The sequence below is a fragment of the Orcinus orca genome, chromosome 1, assembly GCF_937001465.1.
Source record: "Orcinus orca chromosome 1, mOrcOrc1.1, whole genome shotgun sequence".
In the NCBI taxonomy this organism is placed as follows: Eukaryota; Metazoa; Chordata; class Mammalia; order Artiodactyla; family Delphinidae; genus Orcinus; species Orcinus orca.
In genome coordinates this window covers 35,354,858-35,374,402 of record NC_064559.1, presented here as the reverse complement: position 1 = coordinate 35,374,402, position 19,545 = coordinate 35,354,858, and the positions used below count along the sequence as shown (strand labels likewise).

The 19,545-nt window shown below is 43.8% G+C and overlaps 1 protein-coding gene across 1 annotated transcript; it reads left to right on the top strand.

Moving 5' to 3' along the window:
• The first annotated feature begins 8,390 nt into the window (after positions 1-8,390).
• Positions 8,391-9,913, top strand: LEMD1 (LEM domain containing 1). Its single transcript, XM_049707536.1, has 2 exons — positions 8,391-8,505; positions 9,073-9,913. Exons 1-2 carry the CDS (start codon positions 8,424-8,426, stop codon positions 9,294-9,296), a joined length of 306 nt encoding a protein of 101 aa, XP_049563493.1. The 5' UTR covers positions 8,391-8,423; the 3' UTR covers positions 9,297-9,913.
• The last annotated feature ends 9,632 nt before the right edge of the window (positions 9,914-19,545 follow it).

The following is a 19,545-nucleotide window of genomic DNA, read 5'->3' as shown; positions in this document are numbered from 1 at the left end:
TCCTGTTGGCTCTCCCTCCTAAATCTCCCTCAAATCTACTTGCTTCCATCTCCACGGCTACCACCTTAGTCCAAGCTGTCATCCCTTCTCACCTTGCCCTCCGGTCTCATCTCTACCACCCTCTCACTGATGCTGCTCGAGCCACCCTGACTTTCTTGCTGTTCCAGGTACAGATGACCCTCCCTGACCACCCATTCTAAAAATTAGACCCCTCCCTCCCAAGTCCTTCTCTGTCCCATGTCAGTCTCATTATCACACTCTGAAATTCTCTTGTTCACTTCATTTGCTTGTCTGTATGCTTTCCCCTTAAGAGGCATAAGCTCTAGCAGGGCAGGAACCCCTTCTGCTTTATTTACCCTTAAATCCACAGCACCAAGAGCTGTGCCAGGCACGTGGTAGGACTCAGGAAATATTCGTTGAAGGAATTAACGAGTAAATGAATGAATGGGTTGCCACAACCTAATGGTACCCTGTCCCTGCGCCACTCCTGTCATTCTCTCCATCGCATCTAGAGGCATCTTCCTCAAACAGATGTCCTCATGCCACTCCCCGGCTCAAAGCCCTTCGGTGACAGGCAAAATGTTGGCAACTGTTGAAGCAGAGTGAAGGGTATGTGTGGATTTCATTATACTTTCGCTCTACTTGCTTGTAATTTATTTCTGCTGGAAACCGTTTAAAATAAATTGAATTTGAAAACTGTGGAAGCAAAAACACATCATAAAACCTTCAGTGGCTTCCACTGTCCTCAGGGTAAAGCCTTGGAGGTCCTTCTTCTCGTGCCCTTCACTCACCAGCCCCTGAGTCTTCCAGCCTCACCCTTTGCCGGTCACCCCATTGCTTTGCACACTGAGAGGATCCCCGTGAAACATCCACACTTCTTTTTTTTTTTTTGCCCATGCCCCACGGCATGTGGGATCCTTGTTCCCCGACCAGGGATCGAACCCGCGCCCCCTGCAGTGGAAGCGCGGAGTCTTAACCACTGGACCGCCAAGGAAGTCCCCATCCACACTTCTTAGCACCAGGAACAGTTAGAATTCTCTGGAACGGTAGTTTTGTTTTCATTTTATGAGTATAGAATTGTAGATTTGTGTGCATGTGGCTGCTGGAAAGCTGGGTCAGCTTGGAGCTCCTCCTGCAAGGACAGTAAATGTACATTTAGGCCATTGGAGTCTCCGTCTCTCTTAGCCTCGTTCTTGGCTCCATTTTATGCTCCTGCTTGTTCTTTCTTCTTCTGCTTCTCCTTGGTGATCTTTCTGTGCCTGTCTTCAAACCCTTGCTGGTACAGACTCTCCTTTAAGCCGTGGGAATTCACTTCTCCTGGGTTTTAAGGGCAGAAATGGATGTCCCACCATGCCCTCTCCATCTTGGCCTGTCATCTTTTATTAAATTTGACTGTTCTTTTGTGGGTTGTTCTCCTCCTGCGGTGTGAGCCCATTCCCTCCAGTGCATTCTCTCTCTCTCAAATGTCCTTAGAGGAAAAGCAGGTCCCTGACTGGTCTTTATAGGAGGACAAGCTATATACTTTCAGCTTCCCCTAGTTCACAGGGAAAGGTAGGCTATGATACTAAATAAGGTTGAGAGATGCCCTATCACACCTGTGTCCCCTCCCCACCAAGAACCCTGGGATAGGACACTGGTGCCGCGGCAGAATAATGGGGTTTTACTCACAGCCCGCACTTTTGAGGCCTTACTATGGGCACTGCTGAAAATAGTGTATTAAGCACTTGAGGTGCATTAACTCAGTCCTCAGTCATTCTATGAAGAGTACACTATTATTATATTTCCATTTCACAGATGTGAAAGCCAAGGCCCAGGGTAACAGAGCTTATAGTAAGTGGCAGGTCCAGGATAGGGACAGAGGCAGTCTGGCCCCAGAGTCTGCACTGAACCACTCTGCATTTGCCTCTGAGGTCCTCTGGAGGGTCCTGAGCTCCTCGTTGAGACTCTGGCAGTCCACAGCCTCCCTGAATTCCTTCTACTACTGCTTATTATCATTCCATGGGGAGACTAGGGTGAAGGACCCCCGCGTCTCGCTCCCTACTGGCCTCTCTTCCCCTGCAGTGCACCTTGCCCTGCACTGTCAGATTAGTCTTTCTGATGGCCCTGCTGTCATCACTGAGCACCCTGTCAGAGGCCTCTAGGGGCAACCCATCATTGGCATCAGAGGGCCCCAGAATGGGAGGATCCTGGAGGCATAAGGGACCTGAGGCCCTACACCCTCGTAGGAAATCCTAGGCCTCATCTGGGCCAAGCGTGTCCATCCACTTATGTAAAGCGAATCCTTTGCTGAAGCTAGACTGCTCTCATCCCCATCACTACTCCAGGTCTTTGTTCATGATGTGTCTGTCCTTGCCTGTAATGCCCATCCTCCTACTTCTGCGTATCCAGACTTTACTTGTTCGGTATGTCCCACTCCGAGTTCCACCTCCTCCAGGAAGCTCTCCCTGAACACCTCCCACCCCTAACCAGGGGTGATTTTTTTTCTCTGCTTCTGAACTTCTACAGCGTTTATGGGTACTGTGTTGGTATCTGATTATGAACTTTGACTTCTTACCTTTTATCTTACGTGTTTTTTGTTTGTTTCTCCACTTAGAACGTAATCTCTTTGAGAACAAAAACCACATTTTAGATCTTTCTATTGTCCACAGATTATCCAAAGTTTCTCGCACTTGGGTTATGCACAATAAATCTCCCTGTACAGGACCTATAGGATACCAGAAAGGGAGCCCTCGAGATAATAATTTGTCAGCATCTAAGGGTTGGTTTGTCTTCATAACAGGACTAGAAGATAGATCCATTTTGGTTTTAAGAAGCAGCACAGAGAACAGGGTAGATGGGTAGCTTCCTAACTTTGAGTAGCAGTGAAATTCTGCCTTTAAAGGCAATCCTCGTAGGAGCCCAATATGTAAAGCTGGCACAGGTGGAGTAGTTCTGGCTGCCCTGGAGTGGGGCTGTCCTGTGCCCCCCACCCCTCCATGGCAGGTTAGAGGAAATCTTGGGGCTGGAGTATCATAGCTTGAAAACCACTAGGGAAGATCATGTCTTATTGTACTTCACATAAGCAGCATTTACTAATTTGGGTGCTGAAAGAAGAAACTGTATGCACTCAATCTTATTGAAAGCGTATTTGCTGTTGTGTTTATAAAATGGCAATTAAGCGACTTTCTTCTCTTTGTTCACACAAATTTGGTTTTGTTTTTTTTCCATTAACCTTGTTCATGCCTTATTCTCTTGAGAAGATGCTTCTGCCAGAGCCCTCACTGCATTTGATTAAACAATCCGTTCACTCCTCTGTTGTCCCCATTAAACAGGCGGCTCCTTGAAAGCAGACACTCCGCTTTATCCAACTGCTCATCTTCAGTCTTAGCAGGGTGCCGGCTGTGTAGTAGGTGCTCAGTCACTGAACTCCCAAGGGATCTGACTCTCTAGCTACACAGCCACCTCTCAATGAGCCAGGCCCAGCTTGTGGCCTCCGTGGAAGGTCCACGTGGGATCTTAGTGTGGCGTAGCTTTCTCCTGCTGCTCAGCCTGAGACTGAGCTGAGCCACACTCCCCTCCCCTCCCCTGCTCCCCTCTTCCCCTGCTCGACTGTCACGGGCTCTGAGAATATTAGTTAATTTTAATATTAGCCTAAGAAAGATTAATTAGGAAGGCAAATTTGCTCTTAAAAGTGTAATTAATTCCAAAGCCAAAGAGAAGAGAGCTACAGCTTATCTGCATTGCCGCTGCCTTAAAGGAGTGTGGAGAATCAAGGGCTGACTAAATGAGCACAGAATAATTTTTTAAGTGTCAGTGCTGTGTCGACTAAACTCCAGATAGTTCCTTGAAGCGGGCTCATGGCTGAGACAAAAGATTTAGACGGAGGTGGTGCCTGTGCAAGTGAGACAAAGAGGAAACCTCCAATCAGACATCCTGTCTGGACTGTTCCGGCTCCCAAATCATTCACAAATCATGTGTCTTCCTCTCTTGTCCTCCCACAGACTGGCCTGGTCCAGGTCGGAGTCAACTCTTTTCTGGACTATTGCAATAACTCCCCCAGGTAGCCTCCAGACTCTGCCCTACCAACTCATTCTCCACTCAGAATCAAACTGAAATTGTATCAAATGCATAAACACATCGTCCTCTACCTAGTGTCAAACATAAATTTGGTCATGCCATGTGCCACTTACAAACGTCCAAATGTGCCTAGAGGTGATTAAGTCCTTAGCCTGGCCCACAGAACTCGTCATAAAGTGGCCAGACCTGTCCACCTGGTTGATTTCCCTCTCGCTCACCACATCCTAGAATGACTGTCCCCAGCCCTCTTGTTACAGGGCAAACTACCGTTCATTCTAGAAGTCTAAGCCCAAATGAAACTTTCAACCCTTAGAACCTTCCAATTCTGGGTTCCTGGAGCACTACAGCTTATTTTCTTGTAGTTATTTGCTTTCTTTTCTCTTTAAGGAAATGCGCTCCTTAAAAGAAGGACTGTAGCTTTTGTATCTTTGTATTCTCTTCTTTCTCCCCTAATTTAGGCCAAGCATAAAGTCTGTCCCATAGGAGATGATCAATAAATATTTGTTGAAATAAATTGGTCAGTTGATGGTTTCAACAATGATGCCAACTGGATTAGCTCACTGAAACTCAAACTTCCTTCTTTCTCCCCCAGTCAATAGTAAGTCCAGCTTGAAATATCTGGGGAAATGCCTCAGTTCTCCATTTCCTTGTACCTGCCCAGCTGAGGTTCAGAGGTCCTGGTGGATTCGGGAGGAAAGTTGCAGGAGACTCTGCAAGCGATGCAGACTTCAGCCTGACAGCTGCTGGTCTTTGCTTTAGTTAATTTCCCCCTTTGCAAATGGTTATTGGCAATTGAAACTGCAAATCTACTATCTGCTCCCCTATGTAAATTGCATTTACATTTAAATTGTTCATTCTTCCAAAGGATGGGGTTAGTAAATAACAGCAGATTAAACTTGAGGAGAGGAAATTGTGCCCCATGTCAAACCTGAGACTGAAGTGACATCTGGCTTTTACTATTTCCGTTATTTCAGTTTAATAACAGCATGTGGCATTAAGGGAAAAGAAATTGGATCTACATTTTAATGAAAGGAGGAAGCTCTCAGGGTTTAGATACCTTATCATGTTGAATACCTAGTCAATTGGCAATTAAAACTTGTTTCCCTGGAGAAATGGAATAAAACATCTTTGCAGCAGTGGAGAGGATAAAACAAAAAACAAGCTAATGACCAGGACTTCACAGATAAAACCAAGGGAAACGGGTGCTATAAACATCAAAACCAAGTATTTCAGAATACTGCAGAGTACAGGAATTCTTAAACAGAATAACACTGAGAATAGAATCATGGATATGCCAGTGGGATCCTCAAGAGAATAACTTCAGATAGAATGGTTTGCAAATAATAGGGGGCTCCACCCAATCAGATCATCTGATTGAATCCTTTGTCAACCTAGCTTGGTATTAAACCCCACAGGCCTGACCAAGAAAATATTTTAGAAATGCCAGTTTAATCCCAATAGTCTGTTGAAATGGAAGCAGTCCCACCTGCTGGCTGCTTTTTTGTTGAAAGCAGTTCTGGGAAATGTGGATAAAACGCTTGTGCATCCTAATAACCCAAGCCTATCATTTGTTTGCTTTGATTGAAACAAATGTGTCAATTTTCAAAGTCTTTGTTTGGTAAATCCAGTGTTCAGATGTTGGCAAATGTTCGAGTTGCATGTTTGTTTGGAAACTGATGCTCTATTCAGAAACTCTAGAGCCACAGCCCTTGGAACCACAGCCTGGGATCACCCAATGAGCCTCCCTGACTATGCATGCAAAGATGGTCCGTCCTTTCCCAGTATCTGGAAAGTGTTGAAATGATAGACTCCCATGGGCAAGTGTAAATGGGATGGAGCCTCCTAAGAAAGAGACTGGATGTAGAATTTTTCTGAGGGTAGGGCTCATGAAAAATTAGAACAGCGGAAAACATCTATATGGTACTTACTATGTGCCAAGCACTTTATGTGTATTATAACTCAGTGAATCCACATAACAGCCCTGTGAGATAGGTACAGTTTTCATCCCCATTACAGACGAAGTAAAGGAGACACAGTGAGGTTAGTAACTTACCCCACCCAATGTCACCCAGCCGGTAAGAGACAGAGCTGGGATTTGACTCTAGCCAGGCTGGCTCCACTGTCCCCTTAACCCCTTCCCGTGATTTCCTCCTATCTCTGATATTTAATGAAAGCATTGTGTTTTCACAAAGTTATATTGTCTTGCATAATTGTTTTTAAAGTCTTAGCAGTCTTTTTTGAAATACCCAAGCTAATTGTCTGAGGGATTTTCCTTAAACAAAATAAAGCAACAATAACAGAAACTAGCCTCTGCAATATGGACAATAATATCTGTGCTGGAGGTCTTACAGGAGTGTGCAGAGGATGAAATGAGAAGATATGAGAGTGCTTTGAAAAGACCAAAGCCATCAAAATTCTGTGACATATTATTATTTATCTATAGTCTATACTGATTCTTATTCCTACATGAGCAGTTCCTTAACAAGTCAATACGGGTTTCTGCCACTTTCTTTTGTCCCCTAGAGTAATACGGCCAAATTACCCAACTACTACTGTAAGTCTTTTGATAATGGCCTAGTCACTTGAGTCTGTTTGATTTCTCCTTTATCTTCCCAGTTTCTTGGCACCATTTGGTCTGGTAGCAGCTCCTTCTTACTCCCTGTGCATAATGATAACTTCTCTGTGTCTCTTGACATTTTACCATGGCAGTCTGCCTGTGAAGTCGACCAGTGCCTCCTTCTGTTTGAACTCAGGTTAAATGAATCATCTGACTTTCACATCAGTCTGTTGCCATGGGGCTTCTGATGTCACACTGTCAGTATTATGATTACCATAATACCTAACAGGCAAAAAGGGATTGGTTGCTAGTGGAAACCCTTGGGTGAAACTCACACAGTTTTAGTAACCAACCCAACTGCATAGACTTTAGACAACCATGTAAATGGGTAAGTGGATTAATCATTCAGTTGGATGCCATGTGAATATTTTTCTTCCATATGTGTGTTCCCTTTAAGCAATCATCTAGTGTCACTTGAAACTGATGAGGGCTCTTTTGGAGGTTATTTTTGGGAAGGTGGTGAAACAACAGACAGCTGTTCTTGGGAACAAGTGTCATAGGATCTGCCTAAGCTAGCTTCCAGTTAAAAAAAGGTCTGAGGTGCATTGTCCTTTCCTTCATAACATTAGGTTGTTTACTAGTGGCCTGAAAGTGTCAGTTCAGCTTCCCAAACACCTAGGAAAGAAGGAAACTTACATTTACTAAGAACCTACTGTGTGCCAGGATGTGACTCTGGTCAAAGTATAGCTTTAAGGTGGAGAACTGGTAAGCTAGGTGTTCTTGAACAACCCTGTTACACACGACAATTCGCAGCTTTTTCCAGCTTGTATACAATGTTCTTCCTAATTGGACATTGACTGACCACCAATAAAGGCAAAGTCAGCACTTAAAATTGGTCCAGATCCTCCTATGCTGAGTAGTTGTCTTGCAGTCATTTTCACTGCAAGATTAAAAGACTGGAAACGTAATAGAAACGAGGTACAATAAATAAACTCCTGAATTAAAAGGTTTGTTAAAAGGTTGGACAAATGCGTCTGTCTTTTTAGGATCTTGTTAAGTAGGTGGAGGGGTCACTTTTAGGGGATAAAGGGATCAACGGAATAAAACTGATTGAACTTGAGGCTGTGCAGATTTGGAAAGCCATATCAAGACTTGCCTAAATCTGTATAAATCAATTTGTGTGCCAGAGAATGAAGAGCTGACTTTTTTCAAATGCCAATTCAGCAATTACAAAGTCTGCTGGTGGTTAATTAAAAACTACCATCTCATTATGTTCAGAGTTAAATTACAAGTGTGAAAAGACTACTGTTTGCAATAACTGAATGCTCTGTACTCTCTGTGCTCTCATCAAAAGGAGGGCAGGGATAAATAACTTTTATTTAACTCACTGAAAAATCTCTCTCAGCTCTTTCATGCTTAATTAACTTCTTCCCAGAGCTTGGGTCTTAACTTAGAGTTCCTAAGCAGTAATGGAAATATTTGTTCATTTTGTGCAGAAGATTTTTCTTCCATTAGTTGAGTAGAAAAGTTAGATATAATTGAACCCCAAAGACGCTGGGGAAAGTGACACCCATCCAAAGATTTTCATTGAGGCCACTAAATCCAGAAGAGATTTATGACAGAAAAATGGCAGAAAATGGTGATTTTTGCCTTACTGCTTGTGTGCCTCCAAGATTGGGGAGCTGGGGTCGTAAACACTTCTGTGGACTGGTCAAGTTTTAGTTCTCATTTGTAAGTCTGTCTTAAGGAACTTAATGTTTTGCTATTTCAGGGATTCCACTGTCAGAAAAGAGACCAAACATTTATCACCATGGTGGATGTGAAGTGTCTGAGTGACGACGAATTACAGAACGAACTTGACAAGTTTGGATTTTCACCTGGCCCAATACTATGTATGTATGCAGCAAGTATTAGAGACTACTCAATGATTACCTATAAGCTACCTCCAAAGATTGAGAATTATTTACAGTGGAAGGAACCTATGCAATAAAAACCATTAAAATAGAAAGAGGAAAAAAATTTAAAACCCAGCTCTTACTCACAGATTAGTAAATTTGGTGCCAAAGAGGAAGGATTGTTTTTTTACAGCAGTGAAACACCAGTTACTCTTGATTATATCACCCTGGGCTCTTTATGCATTTCTAGTATGTGCACTGTGTTCACTGTTTATGTACTTACTGTCCATATTTCCCGCACATAGGATGTACCACTTCTTCTGTCTTGTTCCCCAACGTACCCAATGCCTGACTCCGTGGCCAATCCACAGAGGCCCCACCTTAAGTGATGGTGGAAGGAAAGGAGTGAGTTGAGTAGTTGTGGGGTCTACCTTATCGTAAAAGCCATAATTAGCCAATAATGTAAGATACAAGAATAAGGACCTGAACTGTGAAATATTTTGAATCCAGTGAGATCACATACACAAACAGAGCAACTTAACTGCTCTCCACGTTCCTTCTCAGCTTCCACCAGAAAAGTGAAGGAAAAGAAGTTAGTGCAATTGTTGGTCTCAACTCCCTGTGCATCACCCGAGATGAACGGACCCAGAGAACTGGACAGGGCTCAGGACTATGATGACAGTGAAGGTACCATCAGAAGCTGTACTGTAGATAGCAGCTGTGCGCTTACTCACACCTTGTCCGGCATGATCTATGCAGCTTTAAATGGTAGGCAGGGTGACCTGTGAAATATCCCTACGGGCTCTTTGCACACAGAGCCTGGAAAATAGGCCCTTGGGCTGCAAAAGGAATCTGTTAACTCCATGTCTACATTCATGCCAGTGCCTCAGTGGGGTAGACTGTCAGGGGAAGGACTGGTCATTCTGCACGTTCTCTTACTAAACAGAGCCAACTCTGTGTTTGATTTCTAAAACCGGAAGTTCCTACAGGTGATTTCCAGGTCTCTTTTGAGGTCTCAACCTCTGCTTTGCCTCAATCAATAAATTTGACAATGATTTTCTTCAGATTAAACGATTGCACATCCATTAAGAAATATGAACTAGGGACTTCCCTGGTGGCGCAGTGGTTAAGAATCCGCCTGCCAATGCAGGGGACACGGGTTTGAGCCCTGGTCCGGGAAGATCCCACATGCCATGGAGCAACTAAGCCTGTGCGCCACAACTAATGAGCCTGCGCTCTAGAGCCCGCGAGCCGCAACTACTGAGCCCACGTACCACAACTACTGAAGCCTGCGCGCCTAAAGCCCATGCTCCGCAACGAGAAGCCACCGCACTGAGTAGCCCGCGCACCGCAACGAAGAGCAGCCCCCGCTCGCCGCAACTAGAGAAAGCTCGCACACAGCAACAAAGACCCAACACAGCCAAAAATAAAATATAAATAAATTTTTTTAAAAATTAAAAAAAATAAGAAATATGAACTAGGTTGCACCTCCCCAAACTCCTCCTGTGCCTACTGCCTTCCTGATTTAATCTGGGCTGACCACAGCTGGTCTCTTCCAGGTCCCAGGGAGGGCGGGAGTGGTGAACTCTGGGATCCGTGGGTTTCCCTTTAAGTGGCCCCTGCCCCAGGTGCACCGTTCTCCTGCAGGGGTGTCCAGTTTGGGCTCTTAGGGGTGGGCTTGAAGATTCCCACAATGCATTCCGAGGCTCTTTCATCCAATAAATATTTATTAGGAGTCCTATGTGAGCCACAGTAAAATAACAGAAACTATCACTTATTGAAAGCCATCAGTGCATTTCTGGCCTAACAGGCATTATCTCATTTAACCTTCACAATACTTAGGTGAAGTTCAGACAGGCCAGGTGACTGGCCCAACATCATATAGCTAGGAAGTAGCCCCCAAAGATAAGCTTCCATTAGAATGTGCCATGAAGAGTGAGGTCTGTCTGTCTTCATTACCATCACGTGTCCAGGTCCTAGAACAGTACTAGGCACACAGCAGGAATTCGCATATATTGAATATACTGTGACAGAACTGAGATTTGAACCCGGGTCTGGCTGTCATAATTGTGCTCTTTCAACCACATACTCTACACTTTTCTCACAATTTCTATTATGAGGATGAACAGATGACATTTTTGTCCATGTCTGGACAAAAAATGGCAGTTTCATATAGTTCAAATTAAGAGCTCAACAAACAATGTAAGTGCCTGGGGCCCTCTGAAAAGTCCCCTGTAACGCCTGGTATTGGTGGTGGCGCAGGCACTGGGAGCTTTCCCCGAGAGTCTGGCATGGCCTCATTTGGAAATGGCAGCAAAGTTTGGGGACAGACCCCACTAGCCCCTGAGCAGAACAGCTGGCATGGGGGTACCTCAAGGCAAGTGACGACCCCAGACCCTTTCTGGATGTGAGATGCCTTCAAAGTCTCGACCCAGACCTGGGGCTGCCTCTGTTCCCTGCCAAAGATACGAGCTGAGGGGACTAGACCAGCCCTCTGATGAAAAGCAGTGTCAGACTAGAAGATTCCAGAGAGGAAGGCTTGTACACTCACTGCTCACGACTGCCCAGGACTGCAGGTCAGACCTGCACAAGCAAGCTGTTGTGGTCTCAAGCCAACCCGGTTCCCAGCATGTAGCCCTCCGAAGAGGTGCATTTATGCGAGGGCTAGGAGAAAGCTGGTCCTTCGGTTTGCTTTAGACTGTCTACCTGATGCTAGCCAACTGTGGGCAGTCAGGTCAGAGGGGGAAGCTCTGGTTCAGTCCTACTCTTGTAATGCTATTCTGCAATGTCAATGGCCGGTGGTTAATACAAACAGAAAACCTGCTTCTCAAGGTCAGGTCTGAATTGGATGTTTGAATCTGCCCGTTGAGGACCCTCAATAAGACCCTAGTGCCATTAGAATGGAGGGGTTGTCATGGAACTCATGGGATCTTGTGGAATTCAGCCTTGGGCATTTCACAGAGACATCCAGGCCTGGGGTGGGGTTGTGGTGGAGGGGCAGGGCAGTTCCAGACCTGAGGCTGAGCATTAGGTCATCCAAACAATGGGTGGATTCGATTTTTCTCATTTTCACTCATTGTTTTGTCACTAGGTGGACATAGCGTTAATGATCTCACCTCTTTTCAAACTTCCCAAATATCTGTGACATGGAGAACTCATTTAAAATCCCCTGCATTAGGGCTTCTCTGGTGGCGCAGTGGTTGGGAATCCGCCTGCCAATGCAGGAGACATGGGTTCGAGCCCTGGTCCGGGAGGATCCCACATGCTGCGGAGCAGCTAGGCCCGTGCGCCACAACTGCTGAGCCTGCGCTCCAGAGCCCACCTGCCACAATTACTGAGCACGCGTACCACAATAACTGAAGCCCATGCTTCAGGAGAAGCCACCGCAATGAGAGGCCTGTGCACCGCAAGGAACAGTGGCCCCTGCTCACCACAACTGGAGAAAGCCTGTGCGCAGCAAAGAGGACCCAATGCAGCAAAAAATAAAAATAAATAAATTAATAAAATCCCCTGCATTAAAACCTCTGCTGAATGTCCAACAGCACACAACTGCTCCAAGTTTATCAAAATGTTTCTTCACAGACTGAAGCCGAGGGTTGATCAACAACCTTTTCTGCTCCTGGCGGTTCCCCTGCTTTTAAAGCCTTTTTGCACAGGTTTGGCCTGCCCTCCCCTGCATGCTTCTTGGGATACAGAAGAAATCCTCCTTCCCTATCTTGACAATCAGGGATGCATGAGGCTTACAGCTGCTTTGAAGGGGCAATGACTAGACTAAAAACACGCCCAGATGAGCAGCCAGCTCAGGTTCTGCAATGTATTTCTCGCAGAGGCGTACAAATGTGACAGCCTCCCTGGTAGAAGCCCTCCCTGTGCTCCCAGGGGAAGGCCTGTGTGTTCCACAAAGGCCACTGCAGAAATGTTCTTTTCCCTCAGAAAGGCAAAGTGAATTTTCTTCCCCTCACAAAAATCTTTGCCCTACAGTTGAGAGAATTCACTCCTACCATTGGTGTGTATTCCCTTTGCTCGCTCATATGTTCTCATGGCCTATTTTCCTTTTGTTTCCCATGATCCAGAGCTTAATGCCACTATCATTTCGAAAGGAAATATCATATTCTCATCAGAAAAAAACAAGGGACCCAAAAAAGTATGTACAATTCTAATGCATGAATACTTTTACACATATATTAAATATAGAAAATAGCACTTTTCATGTGTATTAAGAAGGGAAATAGAGAGTCACTACATTCTGTTACAATGGTAAAATCCTGGTTTAAAACAGCTCATTTTAATGAAGGTTTCTGTTTTCTGAAACTATTTCCACGTTCTAGCATAGGACCCAGAGTCACAGTGTCCCCCTGCGCCATCTCCTCACCCTGAGATAGCCACCCTCTCTCCCCTCCAGCTGTTGTCCCCTCTCTCTCCTTTTGCCGCCCGTGGTCTCGTATAGACCCACAGTGAGCATGGAATAACTGTGAGTTCCTGTTCCCGTCGTCTCTCTCTCTCTCTCTCTCTCTCTCTCTCTCCCGGACACTGCGGTCATTGAAGCACAAGACCAGGTGTGTGAGAGTAACAGGTTTGGGTAAGCCCAGCTGGCTTAGAGACCCTGCCCTTCCACTTGCTAGTTGTGCGACCTTAACAGATCTAAGCCTCCCCTAGTGCAGCGCTTAATAGCAGCGTCCGCTTACAGGGTGGCTGGGAAGGGAAAGGCCAGTAACGCTCTTAGCCCTGGACCTGGCACATCATTAGCTCACATAATGAACTCCAGGTCGTCAACTCTAGGGAGCCTTTCTCAGTCTTCTGACCACTGTCCCTCCTTATTTAGAGACACCTGCTTTCTTCGGTTTTGGCAGCTCTGTGCTCTCTTGGTTCTTGGTTCTACCCTCTTCTCAGCTGTGCTGGTTCTACCCTCTACTCAGCTGTGCTGAGTCTTTGTCTTTTGGCCCCTAAAGAAGCTTGTGCCTGAGGTCTGTCTTCAGCCCTCTTCCCTTCCGCTCTGCATCGCTTCCCTTGCTGTCTCCTCACTTCCCGCCTCTATGTCGTGACTCCACATAGAACCTCCACACAGGACACCCCTCCTAGGCTTAGGCCTGCATATCCAGCTGCTTTCTGTCCTGGAGAACTCCTTCCTTCTCCTTCTCTTCCCCTCCTGCTTTCCCTCCTTCCCGCATTCACCCAACAAATGTTTGTCATCATGAACATTTCAAAGATTAGATATATGTATATATGTATTTATACTTCCCCCTGTGGTTACATTCCAGCACCTCACATTCAGGGTATCCAGGATCAAGCTCATTTTCACTCATCCCAACCTGCATTTGTGGCCTCTGTTTATCCTGATGGCTTTACTGCCTTCCCACTGTCCAGGCTCAAAGCCTCCCCTCAGCTCCTTAGGTATAAACAATTGCCAAGTCCCATGGATTAGAATTATGAGTTTTTAAAAAATTATCCCCCCTTCTCTTCCCACTGCCGCTATCTTAGCTTGCATTCAGCTACTTAAAAACAATTTTTTTTTTTTTAACAATTGCAAAATCCTCCTAACTGGCCTCTCTTCCTCCAACTTTTCCCAATTCAGGTCCAAATCTATCAGCAGAGATTGAATCACATTATTAATTTGCCTGGAGACTTTACAACAAGAGGCAAACTTACTATGCACCATGAGGAGACACCAATGTCTCCTGTAACTTTATCTCCCTCATCGTCGGATCCAAACCATAATCACTTGTTTCTGCATCTCTCACACTTTCTTCCCACGTGCCTTTGCCTCAACTGTCCTTTATGCCTGGAATTCCTTTCATTTTCCCACCCCCTCCCCATTTTTCTTCCTGTTAAAATATTGTGATCATTTAAGGAACGTCTCAAAGGCCAATGCTGTGCATCCCTTTACAGTTGCCTTTTGTTCCCTTCATTGGCTGTCACGGGCTCTTGCACATAGTAGGATCCCAAAGCTCACCTCATCAAACACTCTAGTGACAAACAGGTTAAGTTTACAAATGTGATCTAGTATTTAAACTACCTGCTGAGCTTAAATACCAAATGAAAAGGAGCCCCCAAGTAAACACTCCTGCAGTACGCTCTAGCTTTAACTTCCCGTTTAAACACAATTCAAATTAGATGAAGAAATTCAGATATCTTATAAATTTTCTAAAAGGTTTTTAAAAATCTTCTAAATGGTTCATTAAAGGAATCCTTTCCATTCATTAAACCTCGTTTCCACAGAAAACCCTTTTGTATAGTTCCTGCAAAGACATTTACAGGAGAAACAGCAGCCTGAGTATTTAAAAATGCATCAGGTGGGACCAGTGCCCTTCAGTCTTTGCTTTACATAAACCCGAAATAAAACCACATCAATATTTTGAATTGGCAATAGAATTTAATAGAAAGTTTGTGATGGCATAAAATGTTTTGATCTGAAGGATTTACATAAGCCATTTTGATTCTCAGAAGGGCCCCAAGACATCTGTTCAACTTTAAATCTGAAAGTAAATGTAAATAAGCACTTAAATTTCCATGTAAAAGGTGGTAGAACATGTGTTTATTGAGACACTTGTCGAACACCATAGACCTTAATTACTTAAAAGCTGTGGTCTGTACCTAACAGTCCTCTAAGTACCTGCAAAGGTAGTATTTGCATTTCTTTGAAACACAAATGAACACACATTTTCCTCTCATTTTAGTAGCTTTCTAGTGGAATACAAACCACTTTGAGATTTGGATTATGTCGACTTGTGGACACTTTTTCATATTCTGTGTGTTTTATCAAGTCACATATATGGCCCATTTGATTTGGTGATTAAGACCACCGGAAAGCCAGGTCATTATTTTTTTTAATTGTTTTTTTTTTTCATCAGATAGACTCTAAACACAGCTTATGTTTCCACTGATGGAGGAGGGAGTTAAGCCAATGTGTATAACTCAGGCTCTAAGTCCCCTTCCCCTAAAGAGGAAAAAAAATAGGGTTTGGGGGCAGTAGGGACCATATAATTTATCATCCCAAACAGGATATTTTTGAGAATGAAAGGGGAGACTAACCAGAAGGGACTCTGGAATAACAGAAGTAAAGCAGTACTGTCCTGGCGAAACAGGGCATATTGTCACCCCGGGTTTGGGAGTGGTTCCAAAGGGTGAAGTGTTTGGACGTGCATGCTGGTTGCGGAGGACTGATGCAGGCAATACCCAGAGGGCAGCTGACCCGGGCAGGTGTGTGCTCCTGGCCCCATCTGGGTGTTTCCTTATTCTCTCCCAGACAGAGCATGCTGTTTCCTGCCAGAACCTCTGTTCATTCTGTTCTCCCATCCTGGAATGCCTTCTTCTCATCTTGCCACCCGTCCTATACTACATTCCACTAGGAGTTTCTCAAAATGGATTCTGTGGGTCTGGTTCTAGGAATCTGCCTTTTCAATCAACCCCTACTTCCACCCTCTGCCCAGGAGCTTTTGCTTTTGAGGGTAAAAACCTATGTCTGAATCCTCTATGTTTAATTCAACATATGGGGGGAGAGGGAGTTACTCAGTCCCTGTTGGCCAAACTGAAAGGAAACTTTACCCTACACTGATGTTGAAGAGCTCGCTTTCTGACTTCCTAGTCTGTGGCATCTCCTGGACATACCTTGATGTATTCTCTTGAGAGACAATGCTTAGGTCATCACAAATTGATGACCATCCAGGGAATGGTTGTAGCAGAGCTTCCACTCCTGGATCTCAGCCTGTGAGTTAACAACTATTTATTGTGTACAGGGCATTGTGCTAGACCTTCTTCAGGAAGAAAATAGGAGCAAAAGGAGCCGTAGTTTCTGTCCTGAAGAAATTTAAATAGAGCTCTGGAAACAAAGAATATGTGTACCAAAAATATGGACTCTAGAGTCTGACTGCCTGGGTTCAAATCCCAGTTCTGCCACTAACTTTGACAAGACACTTGGCCTCTCTGTGTCTTAGTTTCGTCATCTATAAATATGGATAATAATAGTCTCAACTTCATAGAGTGTTGTGAGGATTCAGTAGAAATATGTAAAATAGAGAAGTGATGGCATATAAGAGTTGTATAAGTGCAATAAGTATTATTCTATCATTAATATTATTATTATATAAAAAGCATGATCTTTAATTATCTGCAATACAAAGCAATATAATTAGTGAAAAATAATATAATGGAAACTGAATCTTTAGTACTGAACTCCCAAGTGCCATAGAATGTGATTTACAGGTGCCTACAGATATGTTTATATAGTTAAATATACAGATGTAACTAAAGATTGTTCTCTGTGGGCACCGTGTGTTGAATGAGGCAGACCAAGCATTTAAAAAAAGTCATATGTGCCCTCCCAGTATATAGGATTCCTTCTTCTCAATCTTAGGTTTAAATCCATCCTGTGCCCCTTTAAACATTTTTTTTGAACAATTTATTTTGAGGTAAGTTCAAACTTAGGGAAAGTTGCCAGAATAGTATATAGAATTCCCATATCCCAGATAATCTAACTGTTACCTTTTACCACACTTTCTTTTTTTTATTGAACTACAGTTGATTTACAATGTTGTGTTAGTTTCAGGTGTACAGCACAGTGATTCAGTTATACCTATATATATTCTTTTTCAGCTTCTTTTCCCTTATAGGTTGTTACAAAATATTGAGTATAGTTCCCTGTGCTATACAGTAGGTCCTTAGTGTGTGTGTTTGTGTGTGTGTGCATGCATGCAGGTACCCTACCATTATGTCTTTCTGAACCACTGAGAGCAAACTGTAGACACGAAGCCCCTCAGCCTTCCAGCATGTATTCTGCTACCCCCAAAGGATACTTTCCCACATAACCACCGTATAACACTCCAAATAATGAAATTTACATTGATTCAATGCTAACATCCGATATTCAGACCCCATTCAGATTTCATCAACTGTTCCAATAATATCTTTTGCTTTCTGGTCCAAAGCCAATCCAGGAACATGTGTTGCCTTTAGTTGTCAGGTCTTTTCAGCCTCCTTCAGTCTGGAACAACAGTGCCTCAGTCTTTCCCTGTCAAATGCCCTTGACTGTTTTAAAGAGCATAGGCCCTTCATTCTGCAGGTGATTTTTCTGATTTTTCTTTTGACTATTCATAGAGGCCATGCATCCAGGCAGGAATTCCTCAGAAATGATGCTGTGCTCTTCTCATTCTGTTTCACTGCTGGTAATGCCAGCCTTAATCACCTGGAAAAGTTGGTGTCTCTCAGATTCCTCCATAAAGCCATCATTTTCCCCTTTGGAACTGAACAGTATTTTGTGGGGAGATATTCTGAAATGACACCTCATCAAACCTTATCCATTAGCCCAGTACCCATAAGTGACTGCCTAATTCAACTTCCATCATCATGATGGCCCATTGGAAGTTTCTATTTCTATTATTTCTTCTAAACTTATTAGTTGGTATTCTATTGTGAGGAAGACTTTCCCTTCACCCTCATTTATTTATTTATTTGTTGGTTGATTGGTTGGTTGGTTTGTTCATATGTCTGTTCATTCATTCATTCATTCATTCATACTAGTATGAGTTCATTGACTCTTCATTTCAGTGGTTGTATCTGTTGATATGATTATTTATCCTAATGCTCAATTTGTCCCAGATTTGGCTAGTGGGAGCCCTGGCAGTCCAGTGGTGAAGACTCCACGCTTCCACTGAAGGGGGCGTGGGTTCAATCCCTGGTCAGGGAACTAAGATGCCACATGCCATGCGGCAAAAAAAAAAAAAAAAAAAGATGGATACTGTGTCCTTTTGACGTGTCCTCATCATTCCTTGAGCATTTCCTTAATTTCTGGCCCAACAAGATGTTTCAGACCCATCTTGGGCTTTTTCTGCCACAGGAACGCTGGTTCCTTTTACTGCAGGATATCAATTCAGAAACCAAGATCTAGGCCTTCAGTGAGCTCCTGGTTGCTGGAGAGTTGTTGCTTCTAGACCCTCTCAGTGGACAGAGCTAGAAAATAAATGTTTGTGTATATGTACACATACACATATGCATCTATCACTATTTTTATATATCTCTCTCTATGTATTTTTAAACCATGAGTCCATATTGACCTCCAATTACAATCCAGCATTGCAGTATTCTTTCTAACCTTTCCCCTTCCTGTGTTTGTAAGTCACTTCTCTGACAGTGAGAAACCTGCCTTCCATTAGCCTCAATATGTTTACATTTTTGCTCAATTTTCTAATTTTCTCAGTGTAACCAATCTCACAATCATAGTAGCCTGCTCCTCCTCTGCATGGTCCCCATCATCACTTCCTTGACCCCTGGACATGCCAGCACCTCTATGTGGCCCTCCCCTTACTGTCCTCCTTGGACAAAGGGCACACTAAAGCCTCCATGCGGTCCCCTCCCCTACTGCTCTTGTTCTTCAACCACCAGGCGCCCCAAAGTCCCCTCCATATCCATAGCTCCCTACCCCATTTCATTGTCCTGCAGGCATGCTGACACTCTGAGTCCATGTCCCCTCTGCCACACTTCCAGTGCAGGACACACTGACATTCCAGGGAAGGAAAAGGAAGAGAAAGAAAGCTTCATGTCTCTTTTTCGTTTCCAGTTCTGAGGTCTGTTTCATTGTCTTTGTGCCAGGACTTTAATAGGATTTTTACTCTCTGTGTCTCAGTTGCTATTGTTGCTGATAATATACCTTGTAGGCCTATAATTATCATGTGCAGGGCCTACCTCAAGTGCTGCAATCAGAAGGCCCAATGTACCAAGGGAATATACTACCATTAAGACTACCATTAAATGTGTGGTTTGAGTTGCATGTTAAGATTTTAGGAGACCTGATCCGGTTAAACATCTCTACAATAGTTTCTTAATTAATTGAAAAGCATCCTTATTCCCAACAGTAGTTATATATTACAGTTGGATCAAAGTGAAGAGTAAATTACATATTCTATAACTACTTAATAAGCCCTTTGTTCTTACCTATGACATGTGCTAATGGGAGCTAAATGCCATCCTTACAAGGAATGTAATTTAATATTCTTCTTGTAAAAATACTGACCTCCTGGTAGATATGCTTAAATATGCCTAATGATC